Source organism: Myripristis murdjan, chromosome 21 (genome assembly GCF_902150065.1).
Source record: "Myripristis murdjan chromosome 21, fMyrMur1.1, whole genome shotgun sequence".
NCBI lineage: Eukaryota > Metazoa > Chordata > Actinopteri > Holocentriformes > Holocentridae > Myripristis > Myripristis murdjan.
The window spans coordinates 8,038,452-8,057,465 of NC_044000.1; the positions used below are offsets into that span (position 1 = coordinate 8,038,452).

Sequence of the window (19,014 nt, forward strand, 5' to 3'; positions counted from 1 at the left end):
CATCTGTTGATATTTTTGTAACCTGTTTCAGTTTATTGCTCGATGAATACATAAGCTTACTTTTTAAGCTTACCTTGCTTTTCGGATTGCCCACAGGATCTGCACCAGCCCCCGGAGTTGTGTTCTTTTTCTCCCTAACTTATTTCATACAGTAATGTTTGTATTTTTTCATGTTATACATTCTTCTTCTTCTTAATAGATTCCACACTTTATTTTGCCCACCGCATAATGCTGTAATCCATTTTTTAAAAATGATTTCAGTCATTCATTTTGACTAAATCTATTCCAGTGTTGAAACTGTTATTTGCCCATGTTTAGGTATTATTATTATTATTATTATTATTACTCCTCCTCCTCCTCCTCCTCCTCCTCCTCCTCCTACAACTACTGCTGCTGCTGCTGCTGCTACTACAAATACTCCTACCGTTTTGGTGTTTCTAGGCACTGATTTCCACATGAATTAGGTTTGCTTAGATAGATAAACCAAATCAAAGATAAAACTCAAGCTAATATAAGAAACAAGGGGAGTTTACTATGAAATAATCTGGGTACACCCTTCACTCACAGAAGAAATAGACAAGTTACATGAGAAGAAAAAAGACATTTAAAGGTTGGAAGAAAAAAATTGCACCACAAAACAGCACCACAAATGGAGAAGTGTTGAAATGCTGTTACACAGTAACAGCATCCACTGTAATAAATTAATAACCAAAGTAACAGTTAAAAGCTAGAGTAATGTTTGCATGTTGCAGTGGTAAGGGGAAATGATATCCCAGTGTTTATGTGTATTTATTTATTTATTTATTTGTGTGTGTGTGTGTGTGTGTGTGTAGTGTGTGTGTGTGTTGGTGTGTGTGTGTGTGTGTGTGTGTGTGTGTGTGTGTGTGTGTGTGTGTGTGTGTGTGTGTGTGTGTGTGAGAGAGAGAGTGAGAGAGAGACAGAGAGAGAGGTCAGGTCAGATAACAGACACAGAGGACACTAGTCATAATGTTCAGGTAAGTAGACGTCAGCGTGGATGCTGCTGCACTGAAGATGAAGTACGTCCTCGCAGAAACCCCTGAACCTGAAAAACATGACAGGATGTTTCAGATTTTTCATAAAAAAATACAATCTCTTCTCCTTTGAATCATTTGGTGAACATATTTATACTTTATTTTTTTGGGAAATGGTTGCTATGGCACGGAGAGTTCACTCAGGGATAAAACTCAAGCTATTTGCAATCTGTGCAACACTACAGTACCTCTGTCAGTTTGGGGCATGGCAAAGATTGTTAAACATTGGCAAAAATTCTTGAGAATACTTTTGTTGATACTCAGTAAACGGTACATAAGTATATACAGTAAATAAACAAGTTATTTAAATAGACATATTGCTCCCTCATGTGATTGGATCGGTGATCGGTTTATTTAAACTCACTGATTGGTGATCGGTGATTGGCCCCAAAAATCCTGATCATGTAAAGCCTAGTGATGTTAAACCTTATTGGAGTGGACTAAGGTGGTTATTTTTAAGAATGTTAGCCAGCCATCTAACCATTATTGAACACTCCGTGATAGGATGACCAGACAGCCTGAAAAATTCAGATCAGTCCTGAATAATAAGCAGTTGTTCTAAATCCTGAATCCTATCCTGTTTGTCCTGAAAGTTGGATTAAACCTGAGTTTTGATTAGTTATAGCCTTATAAAACACTAAGTAGTGATCGTTGTGAAATATTATTTGTCATGTGCAGGAGCTGAGGCAGATGGCATTGAAGGAAACAGTAGAGAAGTTAGGGAACTGGGGATCACTAGGAACAGTGGGAGCACGGGGGTAACACATGGCAGCAACAACAATAAACCAACACAGACAGAACTGAGGGGTGCACTACAAAGCAAGGTCAACAGAGCCAGGCTTTTGTTGTGTGAGCTGGCTCGACAAAAGACTGGAGAACACAGAGGACTGGCTGAGGGAAACACTGGGGAGAGAACAGAACAATCAGGGCTAATGAGTGAACACAGGGCAGGGGTGAGAAGCTGGGTTGGGCAAACAAGACTGACACAGAGGGCACAGGAAGCCAAGACACCAAAAACACAAGGAAACACAGGGAGAAACCAAAAACAAACAGTGACCAAACATAAAGTCCAAAAACAAAGACTCGGTAAATCCCCACCTCCCCTGTCCTGAATTTCTCATTCTCATCTGGTCACCCTACTTGCTAATGATGAGAGGACGATAACACCACTATACTGTGCTGTGTAACAGCTGGAGGGGAAGTGAATTAACATAAAAAAAATTAAAAAGTGGTGAACTTTCCGTTTAAAGGATTTTTTTTTTTTGATCTTCTGGTTAGGATTTGGTCATGCCAAACCATGATACGTCAACACTAAGATTTTGCCATAGGCATATACACTATATTACCAAAAGTATTCGCTCACCTGCCTTTACTCATACTATGAACTGAAGTGCCATCCCATTCCTAACCCATAGAGTTCAATATGATGTCGGTCCACCTTTTGCAGCTATTACAGCTTCAACTCTTCTGGGAAGACTGTCCACAAGGTTGAGGAGAGTGTTTATAGGAATTTTTGACCATTCTTCCAAAAGCGCATTGGTGAGGTCACACACTGATGTTGGTCGAGAAGGCCTGGCTCTCAGTCTCCGCTCTAATTCATCCCAAAGGTGTTCTATCGGGTTCAGGTCAGGACTCTGTGCAGGCCAGTCAAGTTCATCCACACCAGACTCTGTCATCCATGTCTTTATGGACCTTGCTTTGTGCACTGGTGCACAGTCATGTTGGAAGAGGAAGGGGCCCGCTCCTAACTGTTCCCACAAGGTTGGGAGCATGGAATTGTCCAAAATGTTTTGGTATCCTGAAGCATTCAAAGTTCCTTTCACTGGAACTAAGGGGCCAAGCCCAGCTCCTGAAAAACAACCCCACACCATAATTCCTCCTCCACCAAATTTCACAGTCGGCACAATGCAGTCTGAAATGTACCGTTCTCCTGGCAACCTCCAAACCCAGACTCGTCCATCAGATTGCCAGATGGAAAAGCGTGATTCATCACTCCAGAGAACGCGTCTCCACTGCTCTAGAGGCCAGTGGCGGCGTGCTTTACACCATTGCATCCGACGCTTTGCATTGCACTTGGTGATGTGTGGCTTGGCTGCAGCTGCTCGGCCATGGAAACCCATTCCATGAAGCTCTCTGCGTACTGTACTTGGGCTAATCTGAAGGTCACATGAAGTTTGTAGCTCTGTAGCAATTGACTGTGCAGAAAGTCGGCGACCTCTTTGCACTATGCGCTTCAGCATCCGCTGACCCCTCTCCGTCACTTTACGTGGCCTACCACTTCGTGGCTGAGTTGCTGTTGTTCCCAAACGCTTCCATTTTGTTATAATAGAGCTGACAGTTGACTGTGGAATATTTAGGAGCGAGGAAATTTCACGACTGGATTTGTTGCACAGGTGGCATCCTATGACAGTTCCACGCTGGAATTCACTGAGCTCCTGAGAGCGGCCCATTCTTTCACAAATGTCTTGTTTCACAGTCTGCATGCCTGAGTGCTTGATTTTATACACCTGTGGCCAGGCCAAGTGATTAGGACACCTGATTCTGATCATTTGAATGGGTGAGCGAATACTTTTGGTAATATAGTGTATGCTTGTAAACCCAGCCCTGGCAAGAAATAACTATAAAGGCATACCTGTTAAAGTTGCCTCAGAATTGGCGGTCACCAAGTCGTTTTCGATTCTGCAGGTGTATGTGCCGCGTACGGTGACTGGCTGCAGCGTGCTGACTACATGGAATATTCCTACAAAATTTGGGGAAAGAGTGGTGGTTCCATTGAGGATGTTCCCATCATGATCCAGCCATGTGACATTCGGTTTTGGCAGCCATCTCGCTCCATCAGCAATCAAGATGTCCTTTGTGGTAGTGAAATTGGTCTCTGAAAAGGCTGAAGGAGCAAATGTGACAACAATTATGAATACATGTTGCAATCTCAAATTTCCAAGGCTGTATTGTGTGATGTACCTCACCCAGTGTGCAGCAGTTTGATACTGCTATAGACAGGAACCCTCATACATATTCATACAGCAGTGATGAGTCTAAGCATCATACAAATTGAAAACCTTTATGGATGAAAGGGTTTACACTGGATAAGCTTTCTCTAGATGAAGTGATCACTCCTTGCTGTTTGCTTTTTGCTCTTAAAGGGATAGTTCACCCATTTTGAAAAATGTGATATTATTCCACTCCCCCTCTAGCTGTTCTGTAGGACAGTAGTGGCAGGGGCACCGTATGTGGGGGAAAAGTTAGGACAATTCCAAGGGCCCTTGCCCGACAGGGGCCCCAAAAAATAGGTAAAAACTAATATAAAATTATTAAACCATCATTGAGTAAATATATATGTTTTTTTTTTTTTGTTTTTTTTTTTATGGGGCCCAAAATTCCTGGTGGCGCCTATGAGTAGTGGTGCTATCTTTCTCTCATTGTTACTGAGTGCTGGATACTGGCTGGATGCTCCAAATGCTAACTGTTAGCCTCCAGTCGTTGAGGTGGCATATATAACCTCCTGAATCCAGAAAATGAGCGGAGAGGCTCCACTGCTGTCTTATAGAACAGCTAGAGGCGTGGGGTGGGGATGAAATAGTATCACATTTTTTAAACTGTGAAAACTATTCCTTTAGGTTTCAATTCACCCTTTCTTGTGGCCAGAGAAGTGACCATATCCAACAGTTTCATTTGGGCAGAAACAGGAATCTCTGTGGTTTCAGCTTGTGGGGATGAGAGCCGTTCACTTTTCACCTCCTTGATACATTATATAACAATCTTCCCTGGAGCAGCTTCACACGCTCCTGTGCCCAGAAACCTGCTGCATGCGCTCATATGGAGTCAAGATCAAAGCACATACACAGCAAAGCCAGAGAGATGAGGGCTCCTATACCTGCCGTTCTGAGGTGAATACTGACAGTCCCTCCGCCGCTGGAGGAGATGACCTCGCAACTGTAGACCCCGTCATCACTCTTCCTCACACTTCTCAGCAGCAGAGAGGCATTTCCGCTGGTTATGGCATCGGGGAGGAGCTCAGTTCTCCCTCTGAACCCTAAATTCTGGTTCTCAAGGTTCGCAGCTCCATTCTGATACTGGTAAACCAGCCCGCTCAGGCCCTCCTTCCTCCAGGTGATCGCCACAATGCTGGCCTGAGCTCCCGCCTCGCTGGATGAGCGAATGTAGCAGCTGAGGAGAACGTCCTTTCCGAGGTTTGCGATGGGCGACCTGTTGCTGCTCTCCACATCGGACTGGGAGCCTGGAAGTCAGGAAAACAAGACATGCAGATTACTGAAAGGAAAAAAGACAGAACATGAATTTAAATTTACAGATGAAAATGTTAAACAAATTGTAGGACAGAACGTGCCTTTCCCTTCTAGTTCACATCCCTAGGGGACTTTTTGCCTTCTGATGGGAGCAGAGTAGACAGCAGCAATGTTGGATTATAAGCTTATTATTTCAGATTGAAAGGTCCCCTCCTGACACTCAGCTCAGTAGACTGGCTGCACTTAAAGGCCTATCATTCAGACTTATGAATAGAGGATGCATGGAGGATTTCTTTTTGAAATCGGAGGAACACCTGTCTAACCCTATACCAATAATAGAAGGCGATAATAGGGTTTGAAACTAGAATGACTTCACAGACTCAAGCTGACAGCTCTCAGTTGTCCCTCTCAGTTCCCATTTGTTATCTCATGTAGTATCTTTCATCATTATTGTTATTGTTGTGGAAATATAGCAGTGCACCTATGTTTTTTTTTTTTTTTTCTTTTTTCCCCCTTTTCTTCCATTTCTTCCACGTTCTGTTTGTGCTCTTTTTTGGCTTTGTTTTCTACCATTATTATCACTATAATGACATTATTATCATTCCCATATACAAGTGTCTTTCAATACAGACAGACAAATAGATAGATGGACAGTTAGATAGACTGGTTCCTCTGCCTCCAGGATTTATTCATAGACAGTCACTGACTGATAATGTAAGTTATGCCTAAATAAATATTGAATTGAATTGAATTTATTGAATTGAATTACTCCATGCGCAGAGATCTTAAACGCCCCAGCTGATCGATTGATAGATTGCTGCAGAGAACTAATAGATGTATAAATGCATCCAGTAATCTCTAGATACATTAATTATTCCAGAGATTCAAAGTTCAATAGCCATAGCAGCAACTAATTTGGCACATATGCCTGGATGCAAACTACATATAGACACACACCGACACATATTTTTCTCACACTTTGTAGTGTGCTGTCAACCACATCATTTATTCCCAATTACCTTACTCAAACAGTGTCTGATGAGCACACCTATGCGTTCCTTCCTGACCACGTGAGCCAAAACCTAACACATCTCTGGTGGAATGCACAATGATCTACGGCTCTTACCCGAGAGTGTCAGGGCTAAGATGAGGATGAGGGCTGCCGTGAATACAACAATGAGGATGATCATGCTAGAGAGAAACAAAGGGTGGGAGAAATCAGAGATGCATAAGGAGGCTATAATAAGTTGAAACACACATTCTGCAGGTTTTAGCTGAAGTTAACTGCTGAGCTGACTTCACAACAATCAAGAGGTTCCCCCTACTGTGGTCATCTGATTGTTGTCGGCACTGTAAATCTGATCACCACTACTAGTGAACACACTCAAAGACCCGCACCACACCTCCAGAAGATGATCTTCCCCAGGGAGGCCATGGCTCCTGATAAAACGTCTTGGGAAAAACGAATGATTAGATCCCGTCGCTTATGTCAGTCCATTCACGCCATTCCTCCTCAAATGATGTCCATAAATATACTGCTACTCAGTATGAAGCATATACTAGACTTCTGCAACTCTCTCAGAGTGCACTTGCTGCTGTTTTGCCTGTGTTTCCACTGCTGCACAGGACTGAACACTGCTCCCTGTGTCAATATTACACTTACACAGTACACAAAGGTGTGTACTAATTACTAGTTGACATGTGGTCACAAGGTATACATCATTAATTCCCAAGAGGTTCTTTCTTCAGCATGCCATTTGAGATGTATTATATACACTGAAAAGAGGGAATGCTATCAAAGATGACAACTCTAACCAAGGAATTAAGACATTCATCTTTTTTTTTTTTTTTTTTTTTTTTATCAGATATGAGCCATTCACCATTACCACTTTGATGGAGCTTACTCCTTCACCACCAGTATTTAAAAAAGTGCTCAAAACCTGCTTTGACATGTTATTTTTCTCGCAAATTTGATCAGTTTAATGTTCAACAATAATGTTTTCGTAATGTATCCCCGATGAATGAATATGTGAGTTAGGTCACTCCGATTTAAGGAGCTTTTTATCCACGTTAAAGTTCGACAACAGTGAGCCTAGCTTGAAGGAGATTCAGGACATCAACTGAGCAGCAAGAGCAAGCTCAACCCCTGGACCAAGTGGAGTGCCATACGAGGTGCACAGGAGCAGACCAAGACTCCTTAGACGACTTTGGAGGACCCTGAGGGTGATCTGGAGGCGGGGAAGGATGGTGCGTCCGTGGAGATTTGCATTCCCAAGGGGGTGAACTCCAAGAACATCAAACATGCAAGGAAACATGTGCCAATAAGACCGTGGACATGTGACAGCAGGGTGCATGAACTAAATGGGACTGTGTGGTGGACCGTAACATCACCTGGGGTGAGCTGTGGCAGTTTGAGCCCCATCGCCTGAAGCCCCTGATACAGTCAGGGTAAGATGTCCTCCCAAGTCAGCTGCTGGGGTAAACATGAAAGGTGCTGGGTGAATGGTGTTACCGCTGGTGCCATGAGCAGGTGCTGACACCATCTGCAGAGCCATCACCCAGAACATCACTTCTTAAAGGGCCAATGTGAGCTCCATGTACTTGATTAGATAAATCCACATCATTTGGTAAATGAAAAGATGGATAAATTGTGACCTCCAGTTTGTGATCATAACACAACTACAAATTTACTGTTCACAAAAATCAGCTGTATTTTAAAAAAGCTTGTGATGCTTATATTGCATGGTATAAATGCAATATAATGGAAATAAGAACTGACAAATCACACCAAGAACAATCAATCAATCAATCACTCAAATTTTATTTATATAGCATATTTTGTACATTAAAATGATACAAGGGAGAAGAAAAAAGAAAACGAAAGAATTTTCTTTTCATTTTCCAAAACATGTGACAGATCAAATATGAAATTAATGTGACACCTATATGTGATATTAAGTCAATTTCTGGATATGTGACTTTGTTCTGATCAGTAACTGTGCATCAGATGGAGGTTTTTGCCTTTATGTTAAAAACAGAGAGGTGCATCCGGTCATCTTGGTCACATGAAGAAGATCTGATGTATACAACACATCTTCGATAGAACCACACTGCACTGAACACTTCAGAATGCACCTCACTGTCAAGATCATACTGACACTGACATTTTGTCACTTGTGAACTGTCACAACAAAGTTAAGGGCTGTTTTACCTCTCTAGTGTATGCAGTTGAGCTTAAGTGTTGTTGTAGTAGAGTGCTAAGCTACACGGTAGTTCTGTCTGTGCTGATTTACATTAGCCGTCTTTCCACTGTCGTACCACTGCGAGCTAGGGCTGTCTAGGGCGCTCAGCGCCAACTTACTACTGAAGAATTATGCACCACAGGATTGTGCATTGTGCGGTTTAAGTGCCTTGTACCGAGAGCTCAGTTTTTTCAGTTTTTTGTGTGTTGGATCCCTACCGCTGCCAGCTCTCTCACTATATATTACATAACATCCTCATTTTGGCAAACACCGTTGATTTGACGTTGGGCAGTATCCTCTGTCCAGAGCCCTAATGTCCTCATTTGACCTGTACTGCAGTTGTTCACTTTTTTCCTTTTCTCTGTATTTTTCTGCTACAAAAGCAAGCTGCTGCGCTGACATCTGTACTTATCAGTTGCCCCCTTCTCCCCACCTATGACCCTTAATCCACTTCAGACCTCAGATAGCCCTTTCTGGTTCATGGGTCCTTGGTGAACCATTAGCACCTGGAGACTGGCCCCCACAGCCCCACTAAGTGCGATCAAAGGGAGTGACAATGGAAATGCAACTGGCCTTGGCATGCACGAGCACGCCCGTGTTTGGTGCGACAATGGAGAGCCGGCTAATGCGACCAGCTCCCAAGCTGACTGGACTGAATGACAAAAGATCTGCAATGTGCCTTGAACATGCTGGGAAAAGGTTAAAATGTTTTCAGTTTTTCTGCTTGGAGTGCATGCATAGAAAAACACCAAACTTATGGATTAAAAAACTTGTTGTGCACCAGCGCTAAGCCATCTCCTCACAGATCCACCGCAGAGAAGAACCACAAGACAGGTCATTCCAGTTGTTCACAGCCTCGAAATTGTTTATATGGACACAGTCTTCCTCCCCCCAGTTGTCAGGCTGATTTGCATTCCAGTAACTAGCAGGTCAACAAAAAACAAAATCATCATACTCAGAATCAACATAAATGCAGGCCGGCAATCATCACTCCAATCCATCTCTTTCTATGCAGTGTCTCCTCTGCATGGAAGACAACCACTAATATACTGGTTCTTTACTTTCTAGATGTTTCTGTTTCTGCACAAATGTAACAGGGACAAATTCATACAGCTTTGCACATGGCACACTGGAGGTTTAGTCCTACAAACATTTTTCAGATGTCAAGCAGCCGGAGGAAGAAATAATCCCATTGGCTGAGTAAACCTCAATGAAAGAGACACTTTTCCTGACCAGTTTCTGTTGGACTAAAGCTCAGTGAAATTAAGTGTAGCACTCTTACTACTGACCGAAAATCTGTCCCTTGAATTGATGCTGATGACAATTATTGAGTGAGCCAGACCCCAAAACAAAGTAAAAATGAGAAGAAAAACAAAAATAATGTATGTTCAGCCAAACATATGAACATATTTACCTCTTGGTCATTGGGGTTCCATCAGTCCATTTCCAGGTCCCCTCATTGTCTCTGTCATTCAAACCAATCCAAACTGAAGTTTTGTGTGAGGAGATGAAGGTCTGTGTGTTATAAATACAACAAAGCCATTGTATTAATATTACAGAATATGAGAGTCAAGAACATGGATCAATTCATTGATTTTAAAAAAGTGAGGAAAAGCCAAAAGTAATTTTTCAGAAAATATATGAAAATAATGAATGCCACTGACTTGCACAGAAAATCATAAATAATACTAATTTAAATCAAACGTGCAAGAGGGGAAGAATTAAAAGTGAGGTCATATTCTGATTGGATGGCCTCCACTTTTATGTGTGAGAGCAGCTTTTAAACCCCTGCAAAACTGCTCATTTGACTCAGGAGGACCTGCTGATAGGCCTCTCTATGGTGTGCAAGAAAAGCTGACCCGCATTACCTTAAAAGTGAGAAAATGAGAACTTGTACGAGCTCTCCTTCTAAATGGTAAGTCGTTTTAAATGATTATGGCTGCCAAAATATGATATAAAAACACTTGTGTTAGTCTACCAACAATTACTTCCCTTTTGAAACATTTCTGTTCTCACCAGACTGTGACACCTGTTTTGTCACCACAAGAAGTGAAGTGTTTAGATAGTGATATATTCCCACACAGATATATTCCTCTATATGTATTGATAAATTGTCCAGATTGTGCCCACAAGCTGTTCACACCTAACTGAGATCTGAACTCAGTGCAGCCACCTCGACACGAGGTCTGGCTGATCGGATCCAAATGCGAACAACATCTGATCTCGGAGCGTTACAGACTTGACAGTTAATTTGTCCTGGCATGATCGGGTGACAAACGTCACATTGAAAAGTCAAGTGTAACCACGGCCGATCTTCTCCCAAAACAGCTTCTAACTTCTGCACAGCTAAGGTTAATGTGATTCATCATACTTGATCAGACGGCCACAAATGTGTGCATTCTTGCAGTTATAGATTCACAAATGCACACACACACACACACACACACACACACACACCTGTTCTTCAGGGCTGTCTATGATCACCAGGTCTGCTCCCCTGTCTCTGCAGTCCAGTCTGGCTTGTTCCCAGGGTTTGCTCTCGGTGGAGACAAAATAACAGACACAGCTGAACATCCTCCATCCTGCGGGACAGGTTTTCTCTGAAACATATAGAGACATAAAAAAAATCATACAATAACTGAGGTTATCTGTTGGCAAAGTTCTGCCAGTTCAAAATCATATGTATTTTACAGCAGTCAAGTCAAGCAAAAGCAGCAAAACAATAAAACAGAACTGAAAGAAACACAGGGAGACTTTACAATGAATCTAAAGAAAGCTCAATAAGAGGGAGAGTAAACCATGAGCTAAAAATTAAAATAGACCAAGAGGAAGTTGAGGAAGTCAGTGATTTCAGATTTCTGGGTATCATTCTTGACTCTCAACTTAAATTTGGTAAGCACATGCAAAAGTTAAGCAAGACCCTAAAAACTAATTTGAACTGTTTAAGAATGGCCAGGCAATATATATCACTGCATGCAGCCCAACTGTTCATGCATGCCATGACTTTTTCCTCATATATCCTACTATATTACTGTCTGGAGCCAGGCCTCTCAGTCAATTACAAAACCAATTGCTTCACTCTATAAACAAGCACTGAAAATAATGGATAAAAACCAAATGAGATGGCACCATTGCATAACCCTTAGAAAATATAACATGTTTAGTTTTGACAGTTTCATTAAATTCTCCTTCATCAAATTGATTTTTAAATGTGCCAATGATCATGCCCCAGCTGCACTCTGCTCGCTATAAACCCCTTATACAATGCAACGGTTTCATGTTTTTATAACTTGATACATTGTTTTTTGTATTGTCCCTGTTAAATAAGATAAAATAATAAAAATAATAATAACAGTGAAACATACAGCAATGTAAGATCACAATGAAACTTAGAGATGATGATGTGATACAGTGGTAGAAAATTAGGTAAATAAGATTATACCATAATGAAAATGCATTGGTTGAGATGTGTGTGCATTTTTTTTAACAATTACAAAAGCAAGGACATTTCTAAAAGAAATGACAAGGCAATTATGTGTTAAATTACTTCATAAATCACTGTATAAATATAAATGTTTTAATGTGGACTCTTAGATGATCAGTCAGTGAGCTAAAAGAGATCCAAATAAACCAAAAATCAAATCAGCATAGGACTGAAGCTGAAAACCATGCTTATGGAAGATATCACCAAGCGGGAGCATACAGATATAGAAGAGGACCAAGTACTGAACCTTGAATGATACCAAATTTGAGAGAGGATATTGATATAGAATAGAATCCATGGCGAGTGGTTCGTGGAGTGGAAATGATGCGAGTCAGACTGAAACTGATCAGTCACCGGATAAAAAGTCAGAGGTTAAGGCCTCCAGAGAGATAGAAATAAACTGCAAGAGATGAAAGCTATGATTCAAGGGTGTACAGTAACGAGCTGCGTTGTGAACAGAGAAGAAGAGCATCATGGAAGACTGGATCCTGTTTCTAATATTAGCGATCTTACTCATGAGGAAGTACCCGATATCATCAGCAGAGACAAAGGTGATCTAACCAAGGAAATGTTACGTGCTTGGTTGTGCTGAAGTGTTAGACTTGTGAAAACCAGTCAGGCCACTTTTCAACCAAAGTGTTTAAGCCTGAGGGACCATAAGTGGTAGGTGGCGACGACATGAGAAGCTGCAGTGTGTTGAACTGGAAAACAGAAAAAACGCAGGACACCAATGTAAATTCTCCTTATTGGGGACCAACATGTACCAATGTGCCACTCGCTTTCTCTCTAACAGTCACTGCTGTTTGTTTAGCTCTGTGTTGTGCCATATGACATTTGCTTGACAGGTAGCTAATGACCGTCAGATGGCTGATCCAATCACCCGCCATGTTTTTTTTTTTGTAAAGGTCCATTGCCACCAACTTTTTTGAAACGGTTTGAATCCCACAGTGCCCAGACTGTGTTCTGTGCTGTGAACAACAATAACAAAATCACAGTATGGCTGTGCCAGACTATGAATTGCAGCTGATGTACAAAATCGCAAATTATTATTCCAAACTACAAGTACCTGTTGCCATTGTACTGTGCCATTTGTGTTCCAAACTGCAGCATGTTTGCTTATGACTACTGGTATTCTCAAAAAAAAAAAAAAACAGGAGCTTTATGTAGTCCTGGATCATCTCTTTGTTTACAGAGGACAGGACTTTGATTGGCAGCTGTGTAGTCAAAGCAACGATGTTATATGAGTTGTTATAATGGTTGCGGTAGGGTTGTGTTGCAATGCACATGAGAACTGAAAGATAGTTCCATTTTAAAACTGATCTGGGTGTGATCGGTTTGAGAAAGTTAAAAGTAGCAGCAAATGAACCAGAAACAGGAAGCTCATGAGTTATAATTAGGTCATCAGGGGTATAATCACTGATGAGGTTGGACTCATGAAATCACTGAATAGAATCAACTGCATATACTAGAGAAGTAAAGGCCTTGTTAAGTGGATTAGATTGCTCATGAGGAAAATCTCCAGTAATTGATATATTATCACCTAGTGTCATCATATTAGATAAAAACTGTGATGACTCAGTTAAAAACTGAGTATAGGGACCAAGTGGAAGATAGAGAATAAAAATGTGGAGTTTAATGGAGATGAATGTATAATTAGAAGCTCAAATGAAGTAAGACATAAACATGTTTTGTGCTGAGATGGATACTAGTCATGCATCAAAGCACCACCACATGAGGACAGGTAGGAGGTGTAGTGAGGTGGGGCACTAAGAATTAATACAGATCAAGTCAGGTTTCACAGAGCCCCAGCAGAATAAAACCATGTTCATGACTAGGGTTATTACTTAAGAGGTCTCAAACTGACATATCTAATTGTGACAAAACCAAATTTGTGGTACAGTGATTCAGGTCAAACAAAAAAGTCTGAAGAGTTGAGGGAATGTGATTGCTGGAGAAGGATGTCTCCAAGGATGATAAGGGTGGGGCGATGTTTCTGATAATATGGTTATGATCGGTGGTCAGACATCCAGGTCCACCAGCGGGCCAAAAGAGATGGACAGAGACAGCAGGTTCTCTTCCTCCTGGGGTTCAGAGAGGAGAAGGAGAGAAACCATTCCCTTTCTCCTCACCACTGATGGCCAGGAGATGGAGGAGTTGGGGGACGGGGACTGTTTGGACGGAGCCCCATGTGGGCTGACGGAGGTCTGCACCAGACATCACATCTTCCCTGTCCTTCAAAACCTCTACTCGCTCTCAGTTCAACAGAGAATGGGGTTGGATGTTTCTGGCAATATGATATGATAGGCCCTTTTCATACTGAAGTCAGTTAAGTCTGCTTTTGCACGAAGCAGTTTATCTTTACTTCAGTTTTACTTTCGCACTGGAGAATTCTTGGGAAAATGCTGGAATGCTCTAAAGTAAAGTTAAGACTAATAATTTTTACGTATTTACTATCTTTTTTTTTTTTTGGTAATGTTATTGATCATTTCCATTTTTACCATTCTGTAAGTGCCTTAGATGGCTTTGAAAGTAGGCTAGCAAGCAGGACCTTCAGCAACAGGCACAATATGCATGGCTGCCTGCCTGTGCTGGAATAAGTTTACTTAAGCTTTATGTTAAGCATTTGCTTTTCACATTAATGTATAATCACCTATTCCAACACTGTTGTTTAGAATAGCTTGACAGATACTGACTCATAATCAAAGGGAAATGCTAAACCATTGCCATGTGTGATTCATCATTTTGACCTTTCCTTTCTCCCTGTGTCCATCTCTCAACAGCAGCCCACCCAAAATCAAGAAAAACAACAACAACAACTTTGAGTTTCCATGATTTTCCAGTGGATGCAGAAATATGTGACTGTTACATGGGGGTGATCAAAAGAAAAGTTTCAAAATCCTTTGCGGGAACACCTATGTGTGGAGGTAATCCTTTACCCCCAGAGGACACACACACACACACACACACATACTCCAGTGGATGAATCTGGACTAAACAAGGAGCAGAGATTCCACTGGAATGACTGAAGTAAAGGTAGGACGGCAGTGCTAAACCTGGTAATACATTATGTGTAACAATAAAGACAATAATTTGTTATTTTAAGTTACAAATATTAAAGTGCCTTAGAATTATTTATATTCATTTGAATTACATAAAGAAAAATAAATGTATGATGGTTGAGTCTTGAGTTTGTTTGCATTTGCTTTTTAATACAGTTTGTATTAACCCACACAAACTATTAAAATATAATAAACTGTCCTGTTGCCATATAAAATGTTTGTGATTTTATGTTAAATCTGGGCGGCCTGAGAAATGATTACCCAACATGGATCATGACAATCACATGTATCAACATATTTCACACCTCACAACCTCACAACCTCAGGAGTTGGTTTACTAGCTAGCAGAAAAGTGGTTTAGTGCTGCCCTCCTGCATGACTCTCAGGAAACCCAGCAGCCTGCCTGCAGGTGCAGCGGCAGAAGATCATGACTGTTGCCACTGCCTTTTGTAGTATTCAGAGCAGCTGGACTTGCTGTGAACAGACTTGAAAATGTTTTGCCGCTCATCCAAGAAGCTTCTTCAGTTCTACTGACTGGTGGAAATGTCTCTCCTGGGCGACACAGTAAGAGGTTAAAAATGTCAGACACCCTCACCAGTCAGTAGAACTGAAGATGCTTCAAGCCTTTTCATAGCCAAGTCCACTTATTCTGAATGCGAACACAAGGTATGAACATGACCTGGATGACTGAGATTCTCCACAGACTTTACATCGCAAACTTTAGTCTCTTCACCTCATTCAAGAAGCCTCAAGAATTGCTGCCCAGCTCCACAATTAGTGCATCCATGATTAGTGAGGACCGAGAAGTGGAAGAGACAAATGGATGAGTGATACCCATCGAGGTATATCTTCTTTATTCCTCTTAAGGCAAACTGAATGGAACCACATGGAGATTTCAAGTCTTGAAATCAAAACTGAAATAAAGCAGCCAACAGTTAAGAAGCAGCAGCCACTGATATTCAAGTACTCACTCCGTGTGGACAAAGCATGAAGCCTGTCCCTTTCCCCAGTCATCTTCACAAGGCTTGCATTCAGCAGATCTCTCGCTTCGGTCATCATGATGAGGCTGGAATTAAGCAGGTCTTTTGTTTCAGTCATCTCTATGAAGCTGGCATTCAGCAGGTCTTTTGTTTCAGTCATCTCCATGAGGCTGGCATTCAGCAGGTCTTTCTTTTCAGTCATCTCCATGAGGCTGGCACTCAGCAGGTCTCTCTCTTCAGTCAGGTTGGCATTGAGAATGGAGAGATCTACAGCAGAACCATGTTTTGCACCATGGTCTGAAACACAACAACAGACATGCTACTGAAACACTACTTACACTAAATGACTAAATGACGTCATTTTCCCCTTTTATTCTTTAGCCCCTTGTATCTCACATTAGGACAGTAATAGATACAGTGTCACAAGCCCAGTCTTGATTCCATAATCCAATTGACCTTTTCTGCCCCGTCAGTTTTCACCATTGTCTTTATATTTCCAGATCCTGGACCTCACAGGAAAGATACCTGCTGGTGTGGATAAAACCAAATAAATATTGCATATATAGACAAGACTGAGTAACTAGCTCACTGTCCTTGGAAAAAAACAAACAAACAAAAAAAAAAACCATTAACACTAAAGAGGAAAAAAATGTAAATGTAGCTTGCATTTTTCCATTACAAACCGACAAGCCTGTGAGGCTCACAGATCCCACAATGTAATAGCTGCAAATAGTTTTGGTACTTTTAAATAGTTTTTTTTTGTTTGTTTTTGTTTTTTTTGTTTTTTTTGTTTTTTTGTATTTCCAGCAGCCACTTTTTGGAATATTGAATCGGACTGATACAGGTCGCTTAACTTAAGTACAGAACTATAGGTCATCATAAGCTGCTGTACAAACGACTTATGGGGTAGTTTTTTGTTTTTTTTTGCTGGAGGAAATTCTCAGTCATCAATTATTACCTGCATTGTTTTATGACATCTGGACCAAAACATCTTCATGATATCAGTTTAAAACAGGCAAAGCCAAAAAAGCCAAAAAGCTGTTTAGTTTTTTTTTTTTCTCATGGTACCATGATATTGCTTTGTGCAAGCACAAATGTGGCTCATCTGGCCACATCCTGCACACTGCTGTTTAACACTTGTTTGTTGGGGGAGGGCTGTGAATTTCCTGCTTGTGCTCAGGAAATGCAAAAAGCATGAGAAACTAACCAGTTGATGAAAAGAACAACAGCTAAAACATGGAAAATAGTAACAGCACAAGTGAAAGAGTTTAATATTTATTTATATATTTTAACTTGCACTGTTTCTCAGTGACTTTCACTTGTTTGTCTTTGTAATTAAATGAATTTTGCCTTCGCACTGACACTGAGGATATCTTGTTCAACTGTCTGTATGTTCTCGTGTTGTTGAATGACAACACACTTGAAACTTGAAAATCCGACAAAGGTTCAAAAAAGAAACTTGAATGAAGCAGAGACAATGCACCAAAAAATATATGTATGAAAAGCCTTTGTACCGCATCATATTTCAGTATAGAGTCACAGTCATCGAAATGCTTTGTTAAGTTCAGACTTGAACTTCCAACGTGAATCAGACTTATAAAAACATATCTTTGTATCACATCATCATATTTCAGAATTGAATGACAGTCATTTTATGAATCAGTTAAATCTGACTTTGATAAATGTGAATCAGACTCACAGAGGACACCAAGGCCGATGAGCCCAGCCAGCAGGAAAACACTTAGGAGTCCCAGGACAAGTGAAGCAGCTCTACAGAAACTCCCCTCTGATCTCCTGGGAACTGACCAGACAGAGGACCAGAGAGTACAATAAATAATACAGTGGTAATCACAATAGGTGACATTATATATCCATATACAGCTCATTCTGTCAGTCCATCTGATGAGTCCTACCTGTCTGTATTGTTGAGGGTCTTGAATTGCTGGGCTTGACAGGATCAACATTCATGTAGATTTCCTCCATTTCTCACGAGCGCGCCACACATCGAATGTGTTCTGCTGTCAAATTCTCACACATTCAACAGTGTCAGCAGAGTTGGCAGTCCTCACTATTTGTCAAGCCTTTTTGTCTTTGAGGAAGTATATTTTGTGAAGTGCTAAAAATGGTTTGTAGTGCAATCTTGTCACATCCTCTATAGGAACTATCAAACACTATAGTCAATAACTTAATTTACTCAGTGACAAACTGAAACAGCACTGTTCACTTTGGTAATGATGGGGTATTTATTCAAAATAACTACATGGTGCATCAAGGTTATACCTTTGTAGTTTTGGAATCTTGTTTAAAAAAAAATGCATACTGAAGATTTTACAAAACCTGCATTACAATGTTCCTCTTTTGCGGCATAGTCGTCACCACCAGAGGTCACAGAACCTCTGAAGTTTCCCCATGTTTTCTGTGGAGGAAGGAACCCAACAGTGCTGCTGCTTTTAGGAAAACAAATATGGATGACTTTATTACAGTGATGGAATACTGGTGTGAAGAAAGTTTGAAATCTCTGAAAGCTCATTTTGATATCATAGTGGAATGAATGGAAAACTAGATTTTTGTTGATATTGTGCTAGAGATGCAAAACCACAGGTGCTTTTAAGTCAGACCCTCAGGAGTTCGATGATATGATTTCAAAGTTCTGATTTATTTATTTCCTCTAGTCCACACATCGTGGTGTGGAGTTCTAACTTATAACAAAGCAAGCAAGGGGTTAGATCTTTAAGTCATTTAAACAGAGGTAAAAAATTCCTCCAAAAGGCCCCCAGCTTATATGCTGTCCTCGGTCTGTCTGTCTGTAATAAAGACATGAGCTGAAACACAGGTGGGTGGTGGACAAAGGATTTTGGCAGGTACTGCTTTCTATTCTCTACAATGCTTTTGTTTTTACATTCAGACAGAACATGGCATTCGCCCCCCAGGCAGCTGTATTACATAAATTACA

At 41.0% G+C, this 19,014-nt stretch overlaps 2 protein-coding genes across 2 annotated transcripts; both read right to left on the reverse strand.

The window, feature by feature from the left end:
* Positions 1-950: 950 nt before the first annotated feature.
* vtcn1 (V-set domain containing T cell activation inhibitor 1) lies at positions 951-6,731 on the reverse strand. The gene is made up of 5 exons (XM_030081267.1): positions 6,700-6,731; positions 6,423-6,487; positions 4,927-5,289; positions 3,685-3,936; positions 951-1,063 (listed from the first exon to the last, which is right to left on the reverse strand). Exons 1-5 carry the CDS (start codon positions 6,729-6,731, stop codon positions 951-953), a joined length of 825 nt encoding a protein of 274 aa, XP_029937127.1.
* Positions 6,732-8,268: 1,537 nt separating this feature from the next.
* Positions 8,269-18,093, reverse strand: LOC115379971 (CD209 antigen-like protein B). The gene is made up of 6 exons (XM_030080967.1): positions 17,975-18,093; positions 17,761-17,862; positions 16,053-16,358; positions 10,996-11,138; positions 9,953-10,053; positions 8,269-9,460 (listed from the first exon to the last, which is right to left on the reverse strand). Exons 1-6 carry the CDS (start codon positions 18,042-18,044, stop codon positions 9,325-9,327), a joined length of 858 nt encoding a protein of 285 aa, XP_029936827.1. The 5' UTR covers positions 18,045-18,093; the 3' UTR covers positions 8,269-9,324.
* Positions 18,094-19,014: the final 921 nt, after the last annotated feature.

Bases quoted from the DNA above. Each gene is read 5' to 3' on its own strand.
- LOC115379971 (XM_030080967.1), bottom strand. From the start codon at position 18,044: ATGGAGGAAATCTACATGAATGTTGATCCTGTCAAGCCCAGCAATTCA. The intron at 11,139-16,052 runs GTGAGTACTTGA...TATATGTTTCAG, and splicing joins TCATGCTTTGTCCACACGGA to AGAAAACCTGTCCCGCAGGA. The intron at 10,054-10,995 runs GTGTGTGTGTGT...TATAACACACAG, and splicing joins TAGACAGCCCTGAAGAACAG to ACCTTCATCTCCTCACACAA.
- vtcn1 (XM_030081267.1), bottom strand. From the start codon at position 6,731: ATGGCCTCCCTGGGGAAGATCATCTTCTGGAG. The intron at 6,488-6,699 runs GTGTGGTGCGGG...GTTTCTCTCTAG, and splicing joins GGGAAGATCATCTTCTGGAG to CATGATCATCCTCATTGTTG. The intron at 5,290-6,422 runs GTAAGAGCCGTA...CCTGACTTCCAG, and splicing joins CTTAGCCCTGACACTCTCGG to GCTCCCAGTCCGATGTGGAG.